The sequence below is a fragment of the Mastigoproctus giganteus genome, chromosome 14, assembly GCF_048544385.1.
Source record: "Mastigoproctus giganteus isolate SK-2022 chromosome 14, ASM4854438v1, whole genome shotgun sequence".
NCBI lineage: Eukaryota > Metazoa > Arthropoda > Arachnida > Uropygi > Thelyphonidae > Mastigoproctus > Mastigoproctus giganteus.
The window spans coordinates 104,133,561-104,159,398 of NC_143588.1; the positions used below are offsets into that span (position 1 = coordinate 104,133,561).

The 25,838-nt window shown below is 36.4% G+C and overlaps 1 protein-coding gene across 5 annotated transcripts in view; it reads left to right on the forward strand.

The window, feature by feature from the left end:
* The window catches only part of RanBP3 (ran-binding protein 3), a 186,773-nt gene that overhangs the window by 50,550 nt on the left and 110,385 nt on the right, over nt 1–25,838 (forward strand). For all 5 annotated transcript variants that reach the window (XM_090388680.1, XM_090388679.1, XM_090388682.1 and 2 more), the window contains exon 2: nt 11,114–11,142. In XM_090388680.1, coding sequence (XP_090244806.1) covers nt 11,114–11,142 — 29 coding nt within the window. The remainder of the gene's footprint in view (nt 1–11,113; nt 11,143–25,838) is intronic.

Sequence of the window (25,838 nt, forward strand, 5' to 3'; positions counted from 1 at the left end):
ACTGGTTAAAGAAGCACTGCAGGATCATCTAGACAAGAATTCAGTTATAGCTCAGACGCAGCATGGTTTTGTTAAGGGCAGGTCTTGCCTGACCAATTTGATTGGATACTATGATGTAGTCACAAAAGAACTGGATGCAGGGAATAACTTTGATATTATATATTTGGATCTTAGAAAGGCTTTTGATACTGTTGCACATGGAAGACTGCTGCACAAATTGGAGCAGTGTGGCATTGGAGGCAAATTGCTGCTATGGATAAGGGGATGGTTGAGTGGCAGAAGACAGAGAGTGGTAATCAATGGACACTGCTCAACGTGGACTAATGTTATTAGTGGAGTTCCTCAGGGTTCAGTGTTGGGTCCGTTGTTGTTTTCGGTGTTTATGAATGATATTGATGATGGGATATCAAGTTTAATGTCCAAGTTTGCAGATGATACAAAGGTTGGCAGGGTTGTTAAGGACTCTACTGACGCTATGCTGCTGCAACAGGATCTGGAAAGGTTGAACAGATGGGCTGATAGGTGGCAAATGAAGTTTAACATTGACAAATGTAAAGTACTACATATGGGAAACAGTAACCCCAGAGCAACGTATCAACTCTGCGGTACTACACTGACAGTGGTGGAGAATGAAAAGGACCTGGGGGTAATTGTGCAGGCAGATATGAAGTTCTCTGAGCAGTGCAGACGAGCTGCAAGAGTAGCTCATGGTGTCTTGTCAATGATATACAGGAATTTTTCTAGCAGGGATAAGGAGGTGATTATTCCCTTGTATAAGGCAATGGTTAGGCCACATCTTGAGTACTGTATACAGGTCTGGAGGCCTCATTTCAAGAAGGATGTAGAGCTGCCGGAATGGGTACAGATAAGGGCAACAAGATTAGTGAATGGAACAAAGGGTTGTTCTTACGAAGAAAGGCTTAAGTTTTGCAAATTACAGAGTCTGGAGACTAGGCACTGGCGAGGTGATGTGATAGAGGTGTATAAGGCTTTGAATGGTTTGAGCATGCTCAATGCCAATGGGATTCTTCATCTTGCTCAGAATAATCAGCTCAGAGGGCATAAATTCAAATTGAGGAAGGACGGATGTTGGATAGATGTGCGGAAATTTGCCTTTGGCCAGCGGGTGGTTGGTTGGTGGAACCGACTTCCATCACTTGTTGTTGAAGTTGATAGCCTAAACAAATTTAAGGCTCAACTGGACAGGTATTTCGAGCGAACGGAGGGGTGAAATGGGAGTGGTGTGTTTTTTTTTTTTTTTTGGCTGATGCTGAATAAGCTTGCTTTCTTGCATCATATGCCTCTACTAATGCTAATGCTAAGTACGATCTAGCGGCAGGTCTAATAACTGCCGTAATTTCAAAGTAACGATGAGCGTAAGCGATTTTACGAGATATTCAATAACTATAATATGATATGAAAATATCTGTTATTTCTATTGGTGACTACAGATACAGCTAATACAATTGTAATTTATTACATACATTCATAAGTGAAGGAAATTAATGAGCTGATTTTTTTCCCATCCAAGCTCACGGGCCCCTGGTTAAGAAACCCTGTTTTAATGCTTCAAGTTAAAGTTGAGTTGCAACACTGTATGTGTTATGAAAACTCATAATCAGTAATTTAAAATGAAATTGGTTCTTCAAACTAGATGCATCAGTATGTTGAATATGTTGATAATTTGCTGTGATTATATACATGTTATATTTTAAAATAATATCTGCAGTGTATGATTCTTCATATTTCATCTCTCCTGATGAATTACATTGCTTGTGTGCAAACTAATATAGGCATTGATGAAGATGTGATACTTGCTCTGCATTCTCCATGAGAGTGTAGAAGATTTGTCACTTGCTTGGAGAGGTCTGAATTTGTATCCTATTGGAGACTGAGGGAATTCCTAAAGCATTATTGTATTGCCTGATATTTTCAAGAAAATTTTGGACAATTGATTGTCATCTGTATATAAAGAACATCTGTATATAATGTAAGCAGGCATTTTGGTTGCCGACAATAAAACTTTGTTGTTTTGATAACATGTAGAAAAATGATCCCTGACATTTTTCATACTTAAAATGTAAGGCTTGACAATGAACACACCTTTCACTTAGCAAACCAATACCGTGACATTAAATTTTTCAGATCCTTAAATGCACGTTTCAGGCCAATCCTGGATGCATTTTCAGGAGCACGAAAACATGTGATTCCTCTTTGCCACGAGGTACATTCAATACAACCAGTCAGAGTAGCATGGCGGCGGCCACATAGCCATCCTCTTCTGCATTCTGACTGTTATGTACTTCTAAATCCTTAATTTACTTACCTTAAATGACCTAAAAACAATAAACAAACTTTAAGTTGATAACGATAATGAAAAAAAAAAAATTATGAGTTCTAAACGTATTAAATAGTCAATCGATCTCTAACGAATGGCAACTAGTATGTGACCTTACCTTGCCCAGCCTAGCTTGCAGGGGCTGCAGAAAGAGAGCAAGAGAAGTCCCAGTGAGAATATCCCAGTGATTAGTTCTTTCTTTTTGTAACGGGGCTAAGGTAGGCAGTGCTAGTAGACGAAATGGGGCCCATTCCGTAAAATAAAACTATTCAGAATTTTTATATTTTCCCATTTTTCTGCATGCGTAGAAAGAAATATCTTCAATTTGAGACCACTTTCAACCCAGTCGGTTAGGCCTATTGTTCACAATGGCCATCTCAAGGAAACGGCTTCCGTATTAATATATAGATAAAAGGAAATAAGCAAAAATGCCATGGAGAGAAAGCAGGAAAGAAAAGGCAGAGAAAAATAAGGAAAAAGTTCAAGGACTAGGGCCATGATGAATATTAGTTTAGTGATAAAAGTAGTGGAGAGAAAGAGAAAAAGAGGAGTAAGTAAATAGAAAAGGAATAAAGTGGGGGTTTAATACATTGAAATAAATCAGTGTAAAATAAAAACTAAATAAATAACATAACACTAGAAATTAATATTGCTGCATAACTTACAACCAACCTTGGTCTCTTCATCAGTGTCAACCGCCAAAATTGTAGAAAAAAATTACAATATTTGTCTCTCTGTTTTCGGATGCAAAATACATCAGTACAGAAGTAAATAAACGATGGAATGTTGAGTAAATTTGGATAAAATTTAATGAAATTTAAGTCAAAAACAAAATTAAAGAGATGGGAATATTATGTCGTAGGCATGTAGTTTATATTTGGCACTTACAAAGAACACATGTACAACTGCATAAAATATATATATAACTGAAGGTCTCACTGCAACTTTTGAAGGTATAGGAGAGGAAGTGGTCAGCACAGATTAGTGACCTCTAGTGAAAAAAAAAAAAAAGAAATTGTGATAAATACAACTCGGCATAGGTAAGAAGGGTAAATCACAAAGCAAGAAGGAAAGTACTGAAAACTTTGTGGAGATGAAAAAAGTTAATGTAGGAAGAATGCAGAACAGTAAAAGTAAAGGAAAAGTAGCAAAAATAGTGAGGCTCGGGAAGTGAAGACATCAAAGTTGTAAGTTATATGGCAATATTCTTTTCTAGTGTATTTATTTATTTAGTTACCCCTTCTGTGCTATTTATTTTCTTTTTCTTTTTCCTTTGTATTTCTGCCTCAATGGATAAGAAAACAACAAAAAAAAAAAAGTGTCAATGTGACACCTTTTTGTTTTGAACAATAGTTTTCATTGCTCATATGGCAGAAATATATAAATTTTCTACTCTTGAATATGTAACAAAGTTGAAGTGGCATAGCTTCAGGGATTAAAAACTTCTATACTCTATTAGTCTTGTTGGCTCAGAGGTAGGTCTAACATAGGTTTGCTCTATAAATCACAATCAAAAATTCTTCATGGTCTACAGGTAGGTTGCTTTGATGATTACTTATAATTGTTCTAAAAACTTCATGAAATAAAATTCATTTGTATTTAACACCAACTTTTACTGATCATTCAAGAATAGGATTACCAAATAAAGTACTTGTGAGCACAGCCGGAACTAGGCAATCGTATACCCGGGGCAAAAGTGTTATAAGTACACCCCCCCCATTATATGCAAGTAGTGAATCTTTCAGTAGCATAGCGTATCTAGGGTCGTCGACGCCCTGGGGCAACATGTCTTCCTGGCACCCCTAAAGCTCGGTGCCCGGGGATCCCCCCTATGCACCCCCCTTGCTACACCTCTGCAGTCTTATGAATTTATAAAAATTACTATTGCCACAGTCTACGATTTGCATATATTTATTAATAATATAATTTAAATAATAGACTATGAATATAACAAAACAAAAATATCAAAGAAAAAGAAACTTACAAATATTTGTTTATATCTACAGAGAATTTAATTCTATATAAACTACAAAGAAATTAGAAAACCAGATAGTTTGTTTGTATCATCATCATCATCAGCCATTTTCAATCCACTGCAGGATGAAGGCCTCTCCAGCAACTTTCCAGTTCCTTCTGTTTTGAGCACTGGCCATCCATTTACTACCTAAAAACTCATGAATTTCATCTATCCATCTCCGACTTTGTCTTCCAGGTTTTCTTCTAGCTCCTCTTGGATACCATTCTGTTATTTTCTTAGTCCATCTGTCATCATGTCTTCGAGCTATGTGTCCTGCCCAAGACCATTTTAGTTCTTTAGTTTTGATAAGAATGTCCTTTACTTGAGTTTGCTGCCTAATCCACGTGTTTCTCTTCTTATCTAACAGTCTGATTCCCAATATAATTCGTTCCATTCTTCGCTGTGTAGTTCTCAGCTTCTCTTCCATTCTTTTGGTGAGTGCCCAAGTTTCACTTCCATAAGTCATGGTGGGGAGTATACATTGATTCATTATTTTACGTTTCAGACAAACTGGGATATTGCTCTTCAGTATGTGACTATATTTCCTGAATGCTATCCATCCAAAATTTATTCTTCTCTTGACTTCCAGCCATTTATCATTATTACAGCTAATAACTTGTCCCAGATAAGTATATGACTCCACCTTTTCAATTACTGCTCCTTCAATCATTATTTCCCTTTCCGTGGCATACTTGTTCATCATTACTTTTGTTTTAGCCATATTCATCTTTAGTCCAAAATCCTTACTAACTGTGCATAACTGATTAAGATTTTCCTCTAATTCTTTGGGATCGTGGCTTATAACCACAATGTCATCTGCAAATCGTAAATGGTTTAGGTACTCTCCGTTCACATTGACTCCTTTCTGCGACCAGTCTAATCTTCTGAAAGCTTCCTCAAGGGCAGCAGTAAACAGCTTCAGAGATATTGTGTCTCCTTGTCGAACTCCTTTCTCGATTTTAAATTTGCTACTGTCTTTGTCTAGTCTAATAAAGGAGGTAGCACTCTCATATATTTTCTTCAAAATCATAATATATGGGGTATCTATGCCTTGTCTTTCCAGTGCCCGAAACATTGCCTTATGCTGTATGGAGTCAAATGCCTTTTCATAATCCACAAATGCCAGGCATAATGGTGTTTTATATTCATTTGCTTTCTCCATTAGCTGTGATATTACATGAAGGTGATCCATAGTTGAGAATCCTGTCCTAAAGCCAGCTTGCTCTTTCGGTTGATTCTCATCAAGTATTCTTTCTAATCTGTTAGTAATGACCCTTGTGAACAACTTGTAGATGTGGGATAATAAGCTAATTGGTCTATAATTTCCGATTTCTGATTTATCTCCTTTCTTATGCAGCAAAACTATGATTGCATTATTCCACTGCTTAGGCATCACACCTTTTCTAATGCATTTTGTGAAGAGCCTTGCCAGTTTTTGTGTTATGTCTCTTTCTCCCAATTTTAACAACTCTACAGTAACTTCATCTTCCCCTGGGGCTTTCCGATTCTTCATTTTCTTCAATGCATGTTCTACCTCACCAGGAAGAATATCGGGTAAGTCGTATGTGTTGCTACTTTGCAATCCATCTTCCCCACTGCTGGTATCATTCCCTCGCTCCTTGTATAATTCTCTATAGTAGTCTTCTGCTATTTGAATTATGCTTTCTCTGCTGTTTATAAGTACACCATCGCTATTCTTCAGTTTCAGTATCATTTGTCTTTCTGTATTACTGCTCATGGCTGCTGATTTAAATCCTTTGTTTTCCCTTAATGCTTGTTCTACTTTTCTTGTGTTAAATCTTCTTATGTCCTCTCTGAGTCTCTTTCTAATGGCTTTGCATAACTCAGTATACTCAATTTTCTCCCTGTCAGTGTTTTTCTTGCTCTTCATTTGTCGTCTTCGGTTCATCATGACAAGTGTTTCTTGACTAATTTTTTCTTCTTTGGATTTCTGTTTCCCTATAGGTTTCTTGGGCTTTATCACTTTCAGAAAGTTGTAATATTCCTCGTCGATATCTTGGTCCTGAGCAGTCTGCAGAAGCTCAAACTTGTTTTTAAGTTCCAGTACATACTGCTTTTTCTCCTCCTCTGTTATCTCAAAGACCTTTGTATTATTTACTCGAGTTAGTTTTTTCCTTTCCTTTCCTACATCTATATCAAGTGTACATCTTACCATTAGCATTAGTAGAGGCATATGATGCAAGAAAGCAAGCTTATTCAGCATCAGCCAAAAAAAAACAAAAAAAAAAAAACACACCACTCCCATTTCACCCCTCCGTTCGCTCGAAATACCTGTCCAGTTGAGCCTTAAATTTGTTTAGGCTATCAACTTCAACAAGTGATGGAAGTCGGTTCCACCAAAAATCTTTATGGACCATTCTGTGATCACTTCCAACATTTACCTTATTCAGGACGGTAACATCATTCACAATATATCTTCTGTTAGTGAGAATGAAGTCGATTTCATTAGTTGTTAATCCATTTGGACTCTTCCATGTCCACTTTCTGTTCACCCTTTTCTTGAAAAAAGTGTTCATTACTGACAGTCCTTGAGATTCTGCAAATTCCACAAGTCTTTCACCTCTTTTATTTCTTTCACCAATTCCAAAATTTCCTATAGTTCCTCTTTCTGCGCTGTTTTGCTTTTTTCCAACCTTAGCATTGAAGTCCCCCATAATAATAGTGTAGTGGGTTTTCTGCTCATCTAGAAGATTCAATTTCAGTGTACATTTCTTCAACCTCTTCATCATCATGGCTCGATGTTGGTGCATAAATCATTATAATCTTTAGCTTGTACCTCTTAGAAATCTTGAGTATTAGCCTTGACACCCTTGGTGATGTACTTTTGAATTCCAAAATGTTGTTTTTAAAATCTTTATGTACCAGAAACCCAACTCCACCTTCACTCCTTCAGTACTATAAAATCATAGAAACAAAATATTGCAAAATATAGTACTTTTAACATTATAACATAAACTAAAAATATGCAATGAAGGTGTATTATTTTAATTGCATTTTTCTCGCTCTGAAGGACCTTTCACAAGAAGCTACTGTTACCGGCAGGGTAAGAAAAATTCATAGCTCTATTTCTATATTTAGATAAGATTCTATTAGACAATACTCATGAACGAATTGGAGAAGTTGTAAAGAAGTTACAGATTTTATATCCTGATTTTTCAAATATCTGTTGAAATATCAACAGATATTTGAAAAATTGCTTTTTCATTTGAAAAAACCAAAAAAAGCTCAGAGGCATGATGTCACAAAACGGGCCATACTTTAGAGGTTTGTAATCGGATTTCTCTGTTGTTATTTTCAAAATTTGTAAAACACTGCTCCTCTCTGATATTTTTTTCCGTAAGTGATTATAAATACCGAATTTATAATTTTTTTCGATCTCACAAACTCACAAAAATTTCTGGAATCATAAGTAGCATATACAAAGATAATGTTGTATTTCTTGTAATAAAATTTTTATTTTTAACAAAGAACACAAGTTGACTAGAAGCTATTATCTGTGTCAAGAGAATATCCCTTAATCTTTTGAATGGCTATAGAAAGCAGTTGACTAGCATGACTTCTCGGTATGTGGTATAGCCGATTACATACGTCTTATGTTCCACTTACATTGTGGAATGGTAATCCCTTTAACCCTTAATTTGTACTTTCTGATTGCTTAAATTGCCTAAAGGCCAGAGGTGGAAACAAAGCATACAAGTCTTTCGTAATCCGTTCGTTATATGGAAATTTTCTTCATTCTACAGAAACTTTAAAGTGCAATTACCAGTAGAAATTTGGCACCTCCGTAGCCAGGTGGGAAGGAGCAGCAGTGCATAGCACGCGCTTCTTGATTAGACCGGGGTTCGAGCCCATCACCACCAAATATACGGAGGATGCGGAAAGGTCAGGGAATGACCACCGCATATTCCCGGAGCAATATGGCCTTAGTTGCTAATGCTCCTAAAAACCAAAAACAACAACCAAAATTAATTCACAAAATTCGCTATAAAGAAGTTTGTTAAACACAGATCCAATTGTAATTAAATCAAAAATGAAGCAATTTTAAAGTATATAACTGGTCGGATGAGCCCTTAAATTGCTGCACCTGGGGCTGGTGCCCTGCTCGCTCCACCCTAGTTCCGGCTCTACTTGAGAGATTAATAACTTGTATGCTGTAATCAAGAAGTGTTTACTAAAATTTCACCATGTGACATTTGCATCAGCAGCTGTGAGATAGGTTTTGTGTAGTAATACTTCATTGAGAGAGGGGGGGGGTATGCAACAGGTTAATGCTGTGCTTTCAAGCTTTTTGAAACTGACACTGTACATGACAAAAAATAATTAGTCTCCACCCTTTTTACTTATCTTTAAGTTTATGGTAAATGCAGTAGTATGCAACTTAACTTGTTTTGAGCCAAAAATAAGACAGCATGAAGATGTGCAGTACAGAGCTGAAGCTTTGCCAAGGTCATCTGAAATTGCCTGTCAGTTATTTGCTTTCAAAGAGAAAGAATATGGCCAGAACTCGCTCTCCCTCATACCTAATGCCACTAAGTATAAACCACTCGAAGAAATAATGCCTTAAATTTTTTATGTATTACTCAGTAATTGTATTTTAATCAATCAGTTACATCAATATATGGAGTGAAAACAATGATATGATGCCAAAATTTGGTGACACTTTTAGAACATGACACAATACCCTTCAGAAAGCTGTGGTTTAATGTGTAACCTATAGAATAAAATTTGGTTTTAAGGTCCCTAAAAATATTCTAAATAAGTCTTGAAATGTTAAAATCAGAAAGTCATTCCAAATTTATAGCTGTGTTATGGAATCCAAATTGGGCCTGAAATCTTCCCATGGAACAACAGAACATACATTTAAAAATTGTTGTTTATCCAACTTTAACACCTTAAAAGAAGTCCTTGCTTATTTGTTTCAGTTCTAAGGCAATCTTCCATCTGTGTGTTTAAATAAAACTTTTTAATTGATTTGTTAGCCTAACTTTTCTATTATTAAATGACTCTGACTTGTATTTTGAAAGTAATCAGTAAGCAAATGGCAGTCTGAAAATCTTTCTTGTTAAATTTGCCCCAATTTTGCTTGCCTACCTGCCTGAATAATTCATAATATGGTTAGGTAGACTATAAGATTGGAGATATACTTATGTAGATATGCACACAAAGCGTAGGACTATGAATTAGAAATTCACTATTGAATGTTAAGTGTAGATTCACGATATTTTGTTTGTAGTGAACTCGAAAGTAGTTGAAATGGCATCGATTTAATCATATCTCATATTGTGACTACCTTCACAACGAGTTGCCATGATATTGCACTACCTCGAATAAGTAACGCTTTACCAGTGAAGACTTGTTATTTATTCTCGGCAGATACCACCACCACCACCACCCAGATGGCGCTGTTTCAAGGCTTGGTGGCCTATCGTCGGTGGATGGATAGGTACCCTGGCGTTGTAATCATGAAAATCCAGTTACAAAGTATATTTCCACAATATGAGAGATACCTAATGGTGTGCATAAGTATTTACTTAAATATATACTTAAGTATTAAGAATAAGTAACAATAGTCTTCTCTATTAGTGAAGCATTACTTATTCAAGGTAGTGCAATATCATGGCAACTCGTTGTTGAAGGTAGTCACAATATGAGGTACAATTAAATTGATGCCATTTCAACTACTTTCGAGTTCACTACAAACAAAATATAGTTAATCCCCAAGTTCCATAACTTTAGACTTATGTAAATTTTTTTGATAAATCATAAAGATACTTTTGGTATAATTTTTAAAAGTGAAGTCAAATGAAGGAACAATAAGTATAAGTTTTTATTTTCGTTTCCATACAAACTATGTTGGATAATAACCCGCAGCATAACTAGAATCTAGGTAAATAACTAGAGTTAACATTTCATTTTCTGCTTTATAAATTCTGAAGAAATATTCAACAGCATGTGTTTGAGACAGGCGAACTATGTCGAAGCACTTCAGAGAAACACCCACAACATTCAAGCCACTTGGACTGTGTCCCATTGGCTATTTCTTCCGAAAATTACACTCTAGCCCTTCTTCTATACATCCTTTCCTTCCTTCCTTTCTTTCTGGACTGAAGAGTCAGTTCAGTTTTTTTTTGAGAGTTGAAGTGGGAGCTTTTGTTTGCATTTTGTATGTAATATTCGTTACTTGTCGGGTTCTTTACAGAAAATTTCATTTTGATGATTATCATGATGCCTAAGAGAATAAGTGAAAGTGGTACTACTTCGCTGCTGTCCTCAGATAAAGTTTTTAATTGTTATGGTATATAACTATTTTGTGGTTTTGTAATTTTGGCATATCAGGAATATAGTAGCAATATTTTATTAGTCATTCCTGAGTTACGTAAAACTCAACTTGCGTAAGAAGTCCTAGAACGTATCTCTTACGTATGTCGGGTACAGACTGTATTTTGTATCTACACTTAACGTTTATTAGTAAGATTAGGTGTATATACTAAAGGAATTCTCCTGCAATGATGATTTTGTTATTTGATTTAGAATTTTAATTCTGTAATGTGTACACTCTTACTATAAAAATGCAATTGTAGTCTCCCAGTTTCTCCTGTTTTTAGTTAACAGGAAGATTTTTTCCACGAAAAAAGACTTATTTAGCATGTTATTTATATATTTGATTTAAAAATACTTTACATATAAATAAAAAAAAAATTTTATTTAAAGCATTAACTTGATTTCTTTTGTTATAGGGGCTTCATCAAGTAGTTCATTTGATGATGTAAGTAAAAGTTTCATTCAGACTTGTTTACTTTTTGTATGAAGCCTTTTAATATTATATAATAGATGGATTATACTGGATGGATAATGTTATATATTATCAAAATTGTTCAATTATTCAACCTTGAATATGCTTATGTTTATAATATTGCCCTTGAGTGTCCACCTACAAAGATAAATTATACCATTCATGAAGTCTCTACCAGGAATCGTTTTTTTTTTTTTAACCAATTTAACAAGTTAATTTTTAAGTACAGAATTAAGTAATTGAGTTTATGCAAGTGACTAACTGGCATTGTAAATCTGGATATTATAAGGACAATGATAACAGTTGAATCAATAGTGTAAAGAGTAAAAGTATTTCATGATTTCTGTTTTTATTTATGTGATCAAATCCAGATGTGGTTTTTGTTTTTTCTTAACTATTTCGTAGTCCCTTGACAGAAAAATTTTTAGCACAATATTATAAACGAAAAATATATATTGTAAAAGCATGTCACTGGTAAGGGAATTTACTGATTGCATAAACTAACCACTGGACGTTAAACTGAAACCTTATTTTTGACCTTTATATTACTGATATCTTTAATGTAATTCAATAAAATACTTGAAAATTCGACTATCAAAAGTTATATGAGGATGTATACTTGTGAATGTTAGGAGTTATTATTATAGTTATAGGTTTAATATTTTTTTAAAAATCCAGATGCAAGACCGTACTTTAAATCTTACGCAGTGGTGCAACATGTTGGATCAAATTTTTATATTTATTTTAAAGATCACATGTACTTTTTTATATAGTTATTATTCTTTCTTTGCCTAAAAAAGCTTTAGTCTCAAAAAAAACATTTTTAAATTATTCACATAAAATTTTGAAATGTCAGCTTTTAACAAACAATTTCATACTTTCTAAATGTCACCTAATGACTTCAGTCATATCTTCAAGTATGAAACAACTGATTGCTTCTTGAGTTAATTAATGCAGTCAATTTTTACTTCATTAAATTATATACATTACCTTGATTATGCTTAATTATATTCAGAAATTAAGAGATTTTGTTATCTTATGTAGGAAAAAGTTTGGTTGATTTTGTTGGTAATGCTTGTTTAATTCTTATTGATGTTGTGATTAGGAAAATAAAATAAAAAAATTGGTTAGTTTTGAGTTAGTTTCTAGTAGTTGTGATATATGTATTGCTCTAGTTCTCTATCTGCAAATATAAAAGTGTAAAATAGCAAAATAAACAGAATAGCTTGAATCCAAGTTTTCAATAATTGTTGATTTTTATAAGTGGATAATGTTTTCATGATATAGTTACATGAACACTATAATAAAATAAAGGAAAAGCTTTATTCTGTAACAGTATATACAAATGACTTTTTTTTTTGTTGTTGTATTGTTTTATTCAACTGAAGAACATAATATATTGTTGAAAAACAGAAATTAACGCTTAAAGTAGTAGTAGTTAGTAGTGGCATGTGATGCAAGAAAGCAAATGTATGAGCTTATGCAGCATCAGCCAAAAAAAAAAAAAAAAAAAAAAATCACACCATTCTCTCCAAATGCCTGTCCAGTTCCTCCTTAAATTTATTCAACCTATCAACTTCCACAACGACAGATGGAAGTTTGTTCCAGCAATTAACCACCTGCTGGCTAAAGGCAAATTTCTGCACATCTATTCTACATCTGTCTTTTCTTAATTTGAATTTATGCCCCCTTAGGTTCGTAATCTGAACAAGTGGAAGGATCCCATCAGAATTCAGCGTGCTCAACCCATTCAAGGCCTTATATACCTCAATCAGATCACCGCACAGGTGCCTAGTCTCCAGCCACTGCAATTTGCAGAACTTAAGCCTCTCTTGGTAAGAGGATCCCTTCATTCCCCTCACCAATCTTGTTGCCCTTCTCTGAACACGCTCAAGTAAATCTACATCCTTCCTAAAATGAGGCCTCCAGACCTGTACGCAGTACTCAAGGCGTGGCCTGACCATTGCCTTATACAGAGGGATAATCACCTCCTTTTCCCTTCTAGCAAAATTCCTATATATCATTGACAAAACCCCATGAGTTGCCCTGGCAGCCTGTCTGCATTGCTCAGAGAACTTCATATCTGACTGCACAATTACTCCCAGGTCTTTTTCATTTTCTACCACCTTAAGTGTAGTACCACACAGTTGGTACATTTCTCTGGGGTTACTTCTACCCATATGCAGTACTTTGCATTTGTCAAGATTAAACTTCAGTTGCCACTTAGCCCATCTGCCCAAATTATCTAGATCCTGTTGCAGTAGCACACTGCCATTATTGTCATTAACAACCCTGTCAACCTTTGTATCATCTGCAAACTTCGACATTAAGCCTGATATACCTTCATCAATATCATTGATAAATATACAAAACAACAGTGGACCTAACACCGAACCCTGTGGGACACCACTAATAACATTAGTCCAAGAAGAGCAGCACCCATTGATTACCACCCTCCGTCTTCTCGCACTTAACCATCCTTTTATCCATTGTAGCAACTTACCCTTAATACCATTCTGCTCCAATTTGTACAATAGTCTTCCATGCGCAACAGTGTCAAAAGCTTTCCTGAAATCCAAATATATGATATCAAAATTATTTTTTGCATCCATTTCCTTTGTAACCACATCATAATATCCTATCAAATTTGTCAGAGAAGACTTTCCCTTAACAAACCCATGCTGTGTCTAAATTATTGCTGCAGTCTTGTCTAGATGATCCGGCAATGCATCTTTAACCAGCGACTCCATTATTTTACCCGGAACAGAAGTTAAACTAACTGGTCTGTAATTACCCCTGTCACCCTTCGATCCCCCTTTGTGAATTGGGGATACATTTGCACATCTCCAGTCCGTGGGAACCTCCCCTGAGTCCAAGGATGCTCTCATAATTATGGCTAAGGGTTTGCTTAGTTGCTTTGCCACCTCCTTTAATATAACTGGATAGATCCCATCCACCCCAGGTGCTTTTCTTACGTTTAACTTCAACAGTTTCTCTTCCACTTTGCTCTCAGTTATTACAAGATCATTAAGCACCCTGCTACAATTTGATAACCTTCTGCCATTTTCAAACCTTAATAATTCCTCACGTGTGAATGTAGATGCAAAATACTCATTCAGTTTGTTTGCTATCTGAGCAGGATCATCAACAGTCGAACCATCGATGTCAAGTGGACCAATCAGATTCATCCCCTTCCTTTTAGAGTTTATATAAGTAAAGAAATCCTTGCTGTATTTCTTAGCATCTTTTGCCAAGGATTTCTCGTAATCTGCCTTCGCCTGCCGAACCTCCTTTGTGACCTGATTACAGATTAACTTATATCTGCCATAGGCTTCTGAGTCGCTTGATAATTTATATGCATCCCATGCATTTTTCTTCTCTGTTACAAGTCTCATTAGTTCATTTGACAACCATTTAGGCCTAAACCTTGAACTATATTTCTTAATAGGTATGAAACTTTTAGTAGCTTCCACGATTAATTCCTTGAATGCTTCCCACTTAGAATTTACTGTTGGTAACATCGTCAGTTGATCCCACTGTACAGAATTTAAAAACTGTCGGAGACCACTGTACTCGCCTTTACAGAAGCAAAAACCCTTTCCTTTACCCCTGATGGTAATTAAATCTTTAAGTAAATCCCACGTTAGTACACTGTGATGACTGCCACCTAGTGGTTCTTTTATCTGCAAATTCCTAATACATGAATGATCACTGCTGATAACCAGATCAAGAGTATTACTTTCTCTGGTTGCCTCTCGAACATGCTGCTGCAGAAAACAATCATCCGATAAATCCACAAAATTCTGACTAGTGTGTGAGAGTGCCCAACCCACAAGTTCCAGTCAATATCTGGGAAGTTAAAATCCCCCATTATAAGACATTCCGATTTACTAGCCCACTCTATTTCTCTGTACAATTGTTCATTGTACTCATTCGAGTCATTAGGCCTATAGCACACTCCTACTCTAATTTTTGCTTTTGCAGTGCTTATGTCACACCAAACTTCTATCTGTGTGACACCACGTCTCTGATATCCCAACAATATCCGCCTTTGATGTCTTGACCAACACTTCAAATTCATCAAATTTATTTACTATACTTCTAGCATTGGTATACATGCAAGTATACATGCACCTATTCCTATTCCCAGCCACTCTAACACATCCCATATACCCACCTGTTTCACGATGACTGACATCCGTCCCTGAAACCCCCAACACCACTCGCTCCAGGTCGCTACTTATTCTAATAGAAGTTGTGCAAGAATCAACTTCACCTCTGCCTACGGCTACTGTTAAACTATTAGTCCTTGTATCCCCCCAAGCTATCAGTTTTCTGACCCACCTAACACTGCCTCGATAGCATCAGCAAATATTCTTTCACCCTTTCTATTTAAGTGTATCCCATCTCTGTAGAAGCAATCTCTCCTGTTAACAAGTACAGTCCAGGCTGAAAAAAATTCTACCCCTTGAGCCTTGCACAATCTTTCCAGGGCCGAATTGATCGACAAGGCTCTCATCATATACTCCCTCCTATCGTGTCTGGGCAGAATTGCAGCAACTTTCAAATTCAACCCTAATTCACGGCTTTTTTTCATCAGTGACCTGTACTTGTTAAGTAATTCTGCCGGTCTCCTACTCTTAATATCATTAGTGCCAACGTGTACAACTATATCACCTTTTGTGCCCTTAAAAGATGATATCTGCTCTACAACGTCATCAACCTTTGCCCCTGGCAGACATACCCTTGTCCTGTTCCATCTATCCTTTCTACAAAGGATGTTTCTCGTTTCCCTGACAATAGTCACCAACAACTACTAGTTCCTTTGGGACCAGCGCAATCTGCCTTGGGGGTTGTCGCTGTGTTGCGTGATGACCAAGTGCAAGCTCTGGCATTGATGTGGGCAGCTGAGAGCCTGATGGGCCCCTCAATTTAGATCTTTCGAGGGCATCCACCCTGTCCTTCAAACTCTCATATAGGCCCATAAAAACGCTGAGTTGTCGCCTGATTTCCTTACACTCCTTACATCGCGCACACACAAAGACATCCCCCATGGCAATATCATGTTCCGTTCTAGATAGTTCGGCAAACATTTCACAAGTTGCACATTTTTTTAGGCTGTGATGCGTTGGAGAATCGCACCCCTCAGTTCTCCCCCTAGTCACAGCACTCCTGCCACTTTGTGCCCATTGCTTTGCTGCTCTAGTTTGGGGCATGATATTTTAAATTAATAAGATCAATAAATTAAATTAAATTAAATGTCAATACTACGCTATCTAATAGAAACAGTGAAGCGTATTACTGTTTCTATAATTATACGTTAGAGCTACCTAACTACCTCAATTAAAAATTTGAATTCCCTATCACTATATACAAAAACTGCCTGCAATATTCGAATGAAATAACGGTTTTATAAAGTATTACGTATATCTACAAAAACTGTTTATACAAATTAAAATAAAAATAACCAGCGTAATTAGAACTATAAGACAACGTATTAAGTACAATATAAAATAACAATTATGTAAATAATAAGCAAAAACTTATCGTTTTTTTTTTTCGGAGCCTGTAATTCGCAGCTGTATTTTCTAAAGAGAGTCAGCGCCCTCTCCTTATTTAGCACTGTTGGGAATTTGTGTCACAATGTGTTCAGTGCCTTCCAAATTTATTAGTAATGTATTGCAGTCAGAGTATGAAGTTTTGAAGAACATTCTCCAATGCTTTCTCTGATTCCCAAAAATTATCTTCAATCGCTCTCTTCAGTGTAGAAATGGTTTGTGGATTCTCTGAAATGCTATCCCTTTTAGATAAAAACTCCAGAAATAAAGATCATGTGGGTTTAAATGAGGGGTGATTCCATGTCAAGTAGCCTAATTTTGAAGATGGTCCCTGCTTGACCATCTTCAATTTTGTTGAAACTTGGTGTAGATGTTTAAACAGGTTTCCAAAGAAGCTGTGCAAAAATTCAGTTCTAAATATAGTATGCTTGAGGCACCAGCACCTTTTTTGTGGAGGTTACTTATGTTACACGGAGCAAATCGCAAATTTTCAAAGTTTTAAGTGTTACTGTTGCACAGCATTAAGAGGTAGTGCTCTGAAACTTGGTATACCTAGTTAACTTTTGGCAGAGAATGCAAAACTTTTGGTGTTCAGGCTCAAAAACCTTCAAATTTTTAAAATGCTGTTTAAAACTGGCACCAAAATTTTGTTGCAACAAATTTAAGCAAGACTTTTGAAAGTCATAACTTTGAATTAAAAACCGTTGGTATCTTCTTCTTTGGGCATTCCATCTAACATTTGCATGAATTCAGCCTAACTAAATATGAGCTCTTATACTTGTTTGCTTGCTGAGATATTTTCCTTCAAAGATGGTCAAAATTTGACCTATCTTTAGGGGCAAGTATTTTAATGTAGGACATCCTCAATTGTCTCGTTTTTGCCACCATTGGAAAGAGCAGGTTTTAAGCAACAAGAATCGTGGTTTTTCAGTTTTGTCTTGCTACTTAAGGCCTAAAAATGGCCTTAAACATTTTATATTTTCCACATAATATTTGCATACTTATTTGATGGTGAAGTTTCATATCTCAATAAGGACAGAACTATTGCATTTACAAGAGTGAAAATTTTCTTCAATTACTCTGCCCTTTGGTTTAAGGAGAAAGGATATATTGCCAATGCACAAAAAGAACTGTATTTTTTACAATGGAGGTGCAAATGGCAAGAAAAGAAATTGCATGGGTTTCTTTAGTGCAAGTTCCCAATCCTGAAAAGTGGTCTTTATTCAGGATTCCAAGCATAAAGATAATGTTCTATTGGTTTCTAAGCTTGAAAGAAGTTATAACTGCAACAAAATTTATTTAAAATACAATACAATTTGAAATAAGCAAGTGAATGTGAAGATATCGAATCACTGCTTTGTAATGGACTGGAATTTTTCCTTTTTTCCAGGTATGGCCATGATTCCATCTTCTTCTTTAAGTTTTCTAGCTTTCTTGACCATTCTTTCTGAGACACTAAACTCTTCCATTGGTTTCTTTATGGACCAACTAACTGGAGCTAGTGAATTATTTGAATATTTGATTATTAATATTTGAAGTTTTTCTGAATGACTTGATACCATCAACTTTTCTTTTAATTCTTTCAGCAACTCATTGTAATCTAAGCAATTTCCACACTGATGACTTGCACTTGGCTCCATCTTGTAGTTGACCTGCCTTCCTTTTGGCATAGCCTTGTGAGTCTCTCTTAGCCATATGCTGAAATTTCAGAGGAGAAATACCAATAGCCATCAAACTTGTGTTCAAGCTTTCAGTCACATGCATTTTGTCATCATGGTCTGATCCAGATGAAGTTGATGTTCCTGTTGCTGCTTTTTGGCTGTTAGACTCTTTTTGGCATCATGGGCACAGCTTCTGGCCTGGTTTTATGTCTACCTTTGTTAGGTCTTTCAGGTAGTCTGCCATTGACAAATCAATTGGTTGTAAACTTTTTTTCACCATATGATTTTTCTTCTGGAAAAATTTGCAACATGAATGTGCAAAAATTCAAATTTTGTCAAAAGCAAAGTTTCATGATGTAGACAAATTGTCTTCTTCACCAAGTTTTAATCCACAACGTCGACCTATCAGTTGTTATTCTTCAAATTCAAATTCTTTAATTAATTTTAACCCAGTTTTGTGTGTATAGGATAGCACATGACATTTAGAATTATCCATATGATGCATGAGTCCAGCTTATCTCCAGCAAAATCTTCTGATTCCATGGCTTTCATGATGACTAATAAGTGGACGTTTCTGCAAGCAACGAAAACTTAACTTTATTACAGTCAAACAATAAAAAATAGAGGAACAAAATAAACAAACTGTTCATCATGAAGAAAAAACACATTAATAACAGAATGGTTCAATTACCAGCTATTTATACTTTTTTTTGTATGATTGAATATTCCAGAGTTCTAGAATTTTCATCAGTTTTTTTTTTTTTTTTTAGAATTCTTGGGTATTCTTCTAGGATATTCCAGGATATACTATATTTCTAGATTATTCTAAACATTAGGCAGGATTAAGGAAATGTTCTGCAACAAAAAAGATCTCACAAAATAACAATACGGCACATAAAACTACTTGATGTTTAGGCTTAATTTTAAGGCCTTAAGTGCAAAGACACAAAACAGATAAACCATGATCCTTGTAGCTGAAACTCTGCTATTTCCAGTGGTGGCCGAGACGATTGGATTGAAGGTGTCAATCATTAAGATATTTGCCACTAAAGATAGGTCATATTTTGACTCTATCTTTGAGGAAAATGTCTCAGCAAGCAAACAAGTATAAGAGCTCATATTTAGTTACGCTGAATTAATGCAGATGTTAAATGGAATGTCCAGAGAAGAAAGTACCAAAGTTTTTTACTTCAAAGTTATGACTTTCAAAAGTCTTGCTTAAATTTGTTGCAACAAATTTTAGAGCCAGTTTTAGACAACATTTTAAAAATTTGAAGGTTTCTGAGCCTGGACACCAAAAGTTTTGCATTCTCTGCCAAAAGTTAACTAGGTATACCAAGTTTCAGAGCAATCCATCTCTATGTTGTGCAACAGTAACACTTAGAACTTTGAAAATTTTTTGTGATTTGCTCTGTGTAACACAAGTGACCTCCACAAAAAAAAGTGCTGGTGCCTCAAGCATACCATATTTTGAAATGAATTTTTGCACAGCTTCTTTGGAAACTTGTTTAAACATCTACACCAAGTTTCAGCAAAATTGAAGATGGTCGAGCAGGGACCCCAAGGTAACATTGGAGGCTACACCAATCCTCTTCCATACACCTCAGTGTAGTAATTAGAAACCACCCTACTCTCAAAAATGTGTGCATTTCTCTAAAAATTCTGGAATTCAGGGCATTTGACTTGAAGTTTATGACTTCCTGGAGGGTTGTATCAAGATGAGGTTGCCTTTCCTGAGTAGTGAGATTTTCTCTGTGCAAAAAAAGCATTGAATTATAACATCTAGATTTGCATTCTTGATGCATTTACAAAGCCCAGTAAACTTCCCATCATAGTGTTGCTCCATCAGTAGAGATTAGAAAGTACCCTACTCTTAAAAATTTGTGCATTTCTCTAAATTCTGGAATTCAGGGTGTTTGACGTGATGAATACGACTTATGTTTATGACCTCCTGGAGAGTAGTATGAAGATGACGTTGCAGAGCAACCTCATCAGAGCAATTCAGCCATGATAGGCCATGCTTGGTTAAAAAGTTTGTTGTCAGCTGAAAAATCTGTTGTCTTGATAACATTCAAGAATTTCTCTTGATTGTCATCATTGTCTTTAAAACAAATGATTGCTGAGGAAAGTCTGCAGTATCCACAGATTCATCAATTTGTAATGCAAAAAATTTTTTGGATAATCTGCTCCAAAATGCCCTCAGACATGATGTCGGGCCTTCTTTTGATTGTATTATCTGACAAAGGAATTAGGTCCAGTTTCTTTACAACATTGTCACCACAGACTAAGTGAGCCATAGCTATGGCTTTTAGTTTCACTAAAACTTCTCCAATACTATGGGATTTCTTAGCCATAGCAATCTTCCAGGCTACTTCAAATGATGTCTCTGTTACCTTTTTTAAAGAAACACCAATGCTACTGGGTGTTTCTTTACATCATGCGTAATTCTATTAACACTTTTTAGCTTCTTTTGCCAAAATTCAACCGCCATGTTTTTCAGCTAGTCTGTGAGTGATTCGTCGTAAGATGTCTTTGAAGTTTTGAACCTTTCAAAGTTTGTTCGAAAGAACTTTATAGCATTGAAGACATAGTCATCTTGCTTCGTCATGAGTCAATCTCTTATCTTGTCTTTCACTTTAGCAGTGGGAACTGATTACAGAAAACTTCAAATATGTTACAAGAGTTACTTGATTATTTTATGTATTTTTCCCATTTTTTAAATCCTTGGAGTAATTACCACTGTTTAGACTGCATCTGTAATAGCTATTATCCTTCTTAATGAACTTGAAATACTAATGAAAAGCTTCTTTAGCTTAATAATTCCTCAATATACATTAAATCCAGATATTTACTGGAACTTGTAGGTTAATCACTCACAGACTAGTAAAACTTTTATGGATTTATCTCTATCCACAAAAGTAAAACTTTTTTAGATAGATGCAACAAGAGGAAGTAATACTCTTGATCTGATTATCAGCAGTAATTATTCTGATTATTCATGCATTAAGAATCTGCAGATGAAAGAACCACTGAGTGGCAGTGATCACAGTGTATTGATTTAGGATTTACTTAAAGATGTAACTGCAATCAAAGGTAAAAGGAAGGGTTTTTGCTTTTGTAGAGGTGACTGCAGTAGTCTCAGGTAGTTTTTAAATTCTGTACAGTGGGACCAAATGATAATGTTACCTCAGCAAATTCTAAATGGGAAGAATTCAAGGAATTAATTATAGAAGCTACTAGGCTTTTCATACCAGCTAAGAAATACTCCTCAGAGTATAGGCCTAAATGGATGTCAGATGAACTAATGAGATTCGTGGTAGAGAAGAAAAATGCATGGGATGCATATAAATTATCAGGCAACACAGAAGCCTATGGTAGATATAAGCTAGTCTGTAATCAGGTCACAAAGGATGTTAGGCAAGTGAAGACTGATTACAAGAAATCTTTGGCAAAAGATGCAAAGAAATCAATTCATTCCCTTCCTTCTAGAATTTTTGTAAATTCTAGAAGGAAGGGGATGAATCAAATTGGTCCCCATCATATCGATGGTTCCACTGTTGATGATCCTGCTCAGGTTGCTGACAAATTGAATGAGTATTTTGTATCTACATTCACACATGAGAAATTATTTAGGGAAGGGGGATGCCAGAAGTTCAAACTCTAATGGAGGGCTAAATGATTTTGTAATAAGTGAAAGGATTTAAGCTATCAATTTTGACAACAACAGATGGAAGTATGTTCCAGCTATCGACTACCCGCTGGCTAAAGGCAAACTTCTGCACATCTATTATACAACTGTTTTTCCTCAATTTGAATCTATGCTACCTCAAGTTGTTGATCTGAGCAAGAGGAAGTATTACGTGAGCATTGAGCCTGCTCAAAGCATTCATGACCCCCATGCACCTCGATCAGATAACCTCACAAGTGCCTAGTCTCCAGATGCTGCAACTTGCAGAACTTAAGCCTTTCTTTGTAAGCACACCCCTTTGTTCCTCTCACCAATGTTGTTGCCCTTCTCTGTACTCGTTCTACAACTCTACATCCTTCCTAAAATGAGGCCTCCAGACCTCATTTTAGGAGGGATGTAGAGGATTAAGGGAGGCAGCAAAGGAAGTAAGCAAATCCTTAGCCATATTATGAGAGCATCCTTGGTTTCAAAGGAGGAGTAAATGGTGACATGAATAATTACAGACCTGTTAGTTTAACTTCTGTTCCTGGGAAAATAATGCAGTCACTGGTAAAAGAAGTATTGCAGGATCATCTAGACAAGGCCTGCAATTATACTTCAGACACAGCATGAGTTTGGTAAGGGGAAATCTTGTGTGACCAATTTGATTGGATACTACGATGTGGTCATAAAGGAACGGAATGCAAAAAAAAATTTCATATCATATACTTGGATTTCAGGAAAGATTTTGATACTTTTGCACATAAAAGCCTGCTGTTCAAATTGGAGCATTGTGGCATTAAGGTAAAGTTGCTGCTGCTTGTGGATAAAGGGATGGTCGAGTGGAAGAAGACAGAGTGGTAATCAATGGTCACTGCTCATCCTGGACTAATCTTATTAGTGGATTCCCCCAGGGTTTAGTATTGAGCCCATTTTGTTGTTTTCTATATTTATCAATGATATTGATGAGGGTGTAGCAGGCTTAATGTCCAAGTGTGCAGATGATACAAAAGTTGGCAGGGTGCTTAATGACAAGTATGATGATATGCTACTGCAACGGGGTCTAGAAAAGTTAAGCAGATGGGCTGAAAAATGGCAATTTAAGTTTAACATTGACGTATGCAAAATACTGCATATGGGTAACAGTAACCTCAGAGTAATGTCCCAACTGTGTGGTACTACACTGAGGATAACTGAAAATGAAAAAGTTCTGTGGGTAATTGTGCAGTTGGATATGAAGTTACCTCAGCAATGAAAACAGGTTTCCAGGACAGCTTAGGTTTTTTGTCAGTGATATACAGAACTATTTTGCTATCAGGGGTAAGGAGGTGAATATCCCATTGTATAAAGGTAGTGGTCAGGCCACATCTCCAGTACTGCACACAAGTCTGGAGTTCTCATTTTAGGAAGGACTTAGATCTGCTTGAATGAGTGCAGAGAAGGGCAACAAGTTTGGTGAGGGGAACAAATGGGTGCGCTTACCAAGAAAGACTTCAGTTCTGCAAATTGCAGTGGCCAGAGACAGAGGCATTAGTAGAGGCATATGATGCAAGAAAGCAAGCTTATGCAGCATCATCCAAAAAAAAACCCACTCCCATTTCACCCCTCCGTTCCTTCCAAATACCTGTCCAGTCCAAATTTATTTAGACTATCAACTTTCACAAAAAAGGATGGAAGTCTGTTCCACCAACCAACTACCCGCTGGCTAAAGGCAAACTTCCACACATCTATCCTTTTTTTTTTTTTTTATGAAAACCCCAAACACGAGAGGTATTAGAACCTATAGTACTTAGTACCGTGCTTGGGTTGGAGGTTGAGAAGATGAAAGAAGATATTTGTTGACATTGGACTTGAACTTCTGTAGATTGTAATTTTCAGGAATTATGTATGAAGGAAGGTTATTCCAGGAAACGGCAGTTGAATGAATAAATGAGGAAGATGAAAAGTTGGTTCTATGGGTTTGAAGTTGGACAGTAAATGGATGTTGGCTGGTGGCGGCACGTGTTCGGACTGTTTTGAAAGAGAGAGCGGGAATTATAGAAGCCAATTCAGAAGAACAGTGCCCATGGAAGTATCTGTAGAAGAGGCATGCAGCAGAAACAGTACGTCTATGAGACAGCGAGTGGAGAGACTCTGTTAGAGATGAATCATTAATTAACATAACTGCTCTCTTCTGAATGGAATCTAGAAGCCTGAGAGAGGTTTTGGGGGCACCACCACAGATGTGAGAACAATATTCCATGGTAGGGCGGATTTGTGATTTATACAGAGTGAGCAGCTGTTTGGAAGAAAAGTAATGCCGAGAGCGAAAGAGAAAACCAAGTTTTTTAGATGCAGAGGAAGCAATATTTGTAGTGTGCTTGTGCCAAGAGAGATTAGAAGTCCAGGTAATCCCCAAAAGAGATATATCATTTTGCCTAGAAATCGGAGTGTCACCAAAGATAAGCATAGGAGCAGAAGAATCCTTTTTGCGAGATACAAGACAAGACTGAGTTTTAGAAGGGTTGAAATCAATTAAGTTGTCCTTGCCCCACTGGAGAATTACCTGAAGATCGGCATTTAAGGAATTGGTAGCAGATTTTTGAGAAGTTGAAGCTGATTGAGTGGGGCAAGGTTTCTCAAAATGGAAAGTGGAATGCAATGTGCTATCATCAGCAAAACTATTGATAGGATTTCCAGTCAATGGAAGAAGGTTGTTAATATACAAGAGGAAAATAGTGGGGGAAAGAACTGAACCTTGGGGGTCACCGGCATTAGTGGAGAAGTTAGAAGACAGAGAGTCATCTACCATCACCCTCAGTGAGCGATCAGAGAGAAAACTGGATAACCAATTACAAAAAACAGTCGGCAGACCATAAGATGGAAGCTTGTTTAGAAGACCTTTATGCCAAACACGATCGAAAGCCTTTGAGATGTCAAGAGAAACTACTTGTGTTTCACTGAACCTTTCCATTGAATTAGTCCATAAATAGGTAATGTAAGCTAGAATATTACCAGTGGATCGACACTGACGGAATCCATACTGGCGATCGTTGATCAGACTGAAGGTTTCTAGATAGTTTAAGAGTTGGCAGTTATTTGATTTCTCCATTACTTTAGAAAGAGTAGAAGTAATTGCAATAGGACAATAATTGGATGGTAGGGATTTGTCACCTTTTTAGGAACTGGTTGGATATGAGCAAATTTCCAAGTAGAAGGAAAAATACCTTTTGGAATAAGAAAGTGAAAAAAGGTGGCAAAGAATAGGAGTAAGTTCAGGAGAACAAGTGGAGAAATACCATCGGGACCTGGAGCTTTCTTAGCATCAAGATTCGTCAAAATCCTTTTGACGGAAGACCACAGGAGGCATTGAATGGAGCGTGTTGGGAATGGTGGGAGGTGTTTTACCAAAATCATTAATACATGAGTTGGAAGAAAAATGGGATGCTAGCAGGTCAGCTTTATCCTTGGCTGAAGTGACAACAGAGCCATCTGGTTTGGACAGAGTTGGGAGTAGAGATGGGCAAAAGTTGCGGCCAATAGCTTTGGCGAGAGACCAGAATGCTCGGCTACCATTAGGGCAAGAAGCAAGTTTTCTACTCTTAGCCTGTTCAAAGTCTAGTTTGGACTGATTAATAACTGCTTTACAATTGTTGCGAGCTTTGGTGTAAGCAGAAAATGAAACTGGAGAATTAGAAACAAGCCAATTACAATATGCAACATTCTTCTCTTGAACAGCCTTAGCACATTTATTGGAAAACCAAGGTTTAGATAAGGGAGAGATTTTAAAGTGGATTGTGGGAT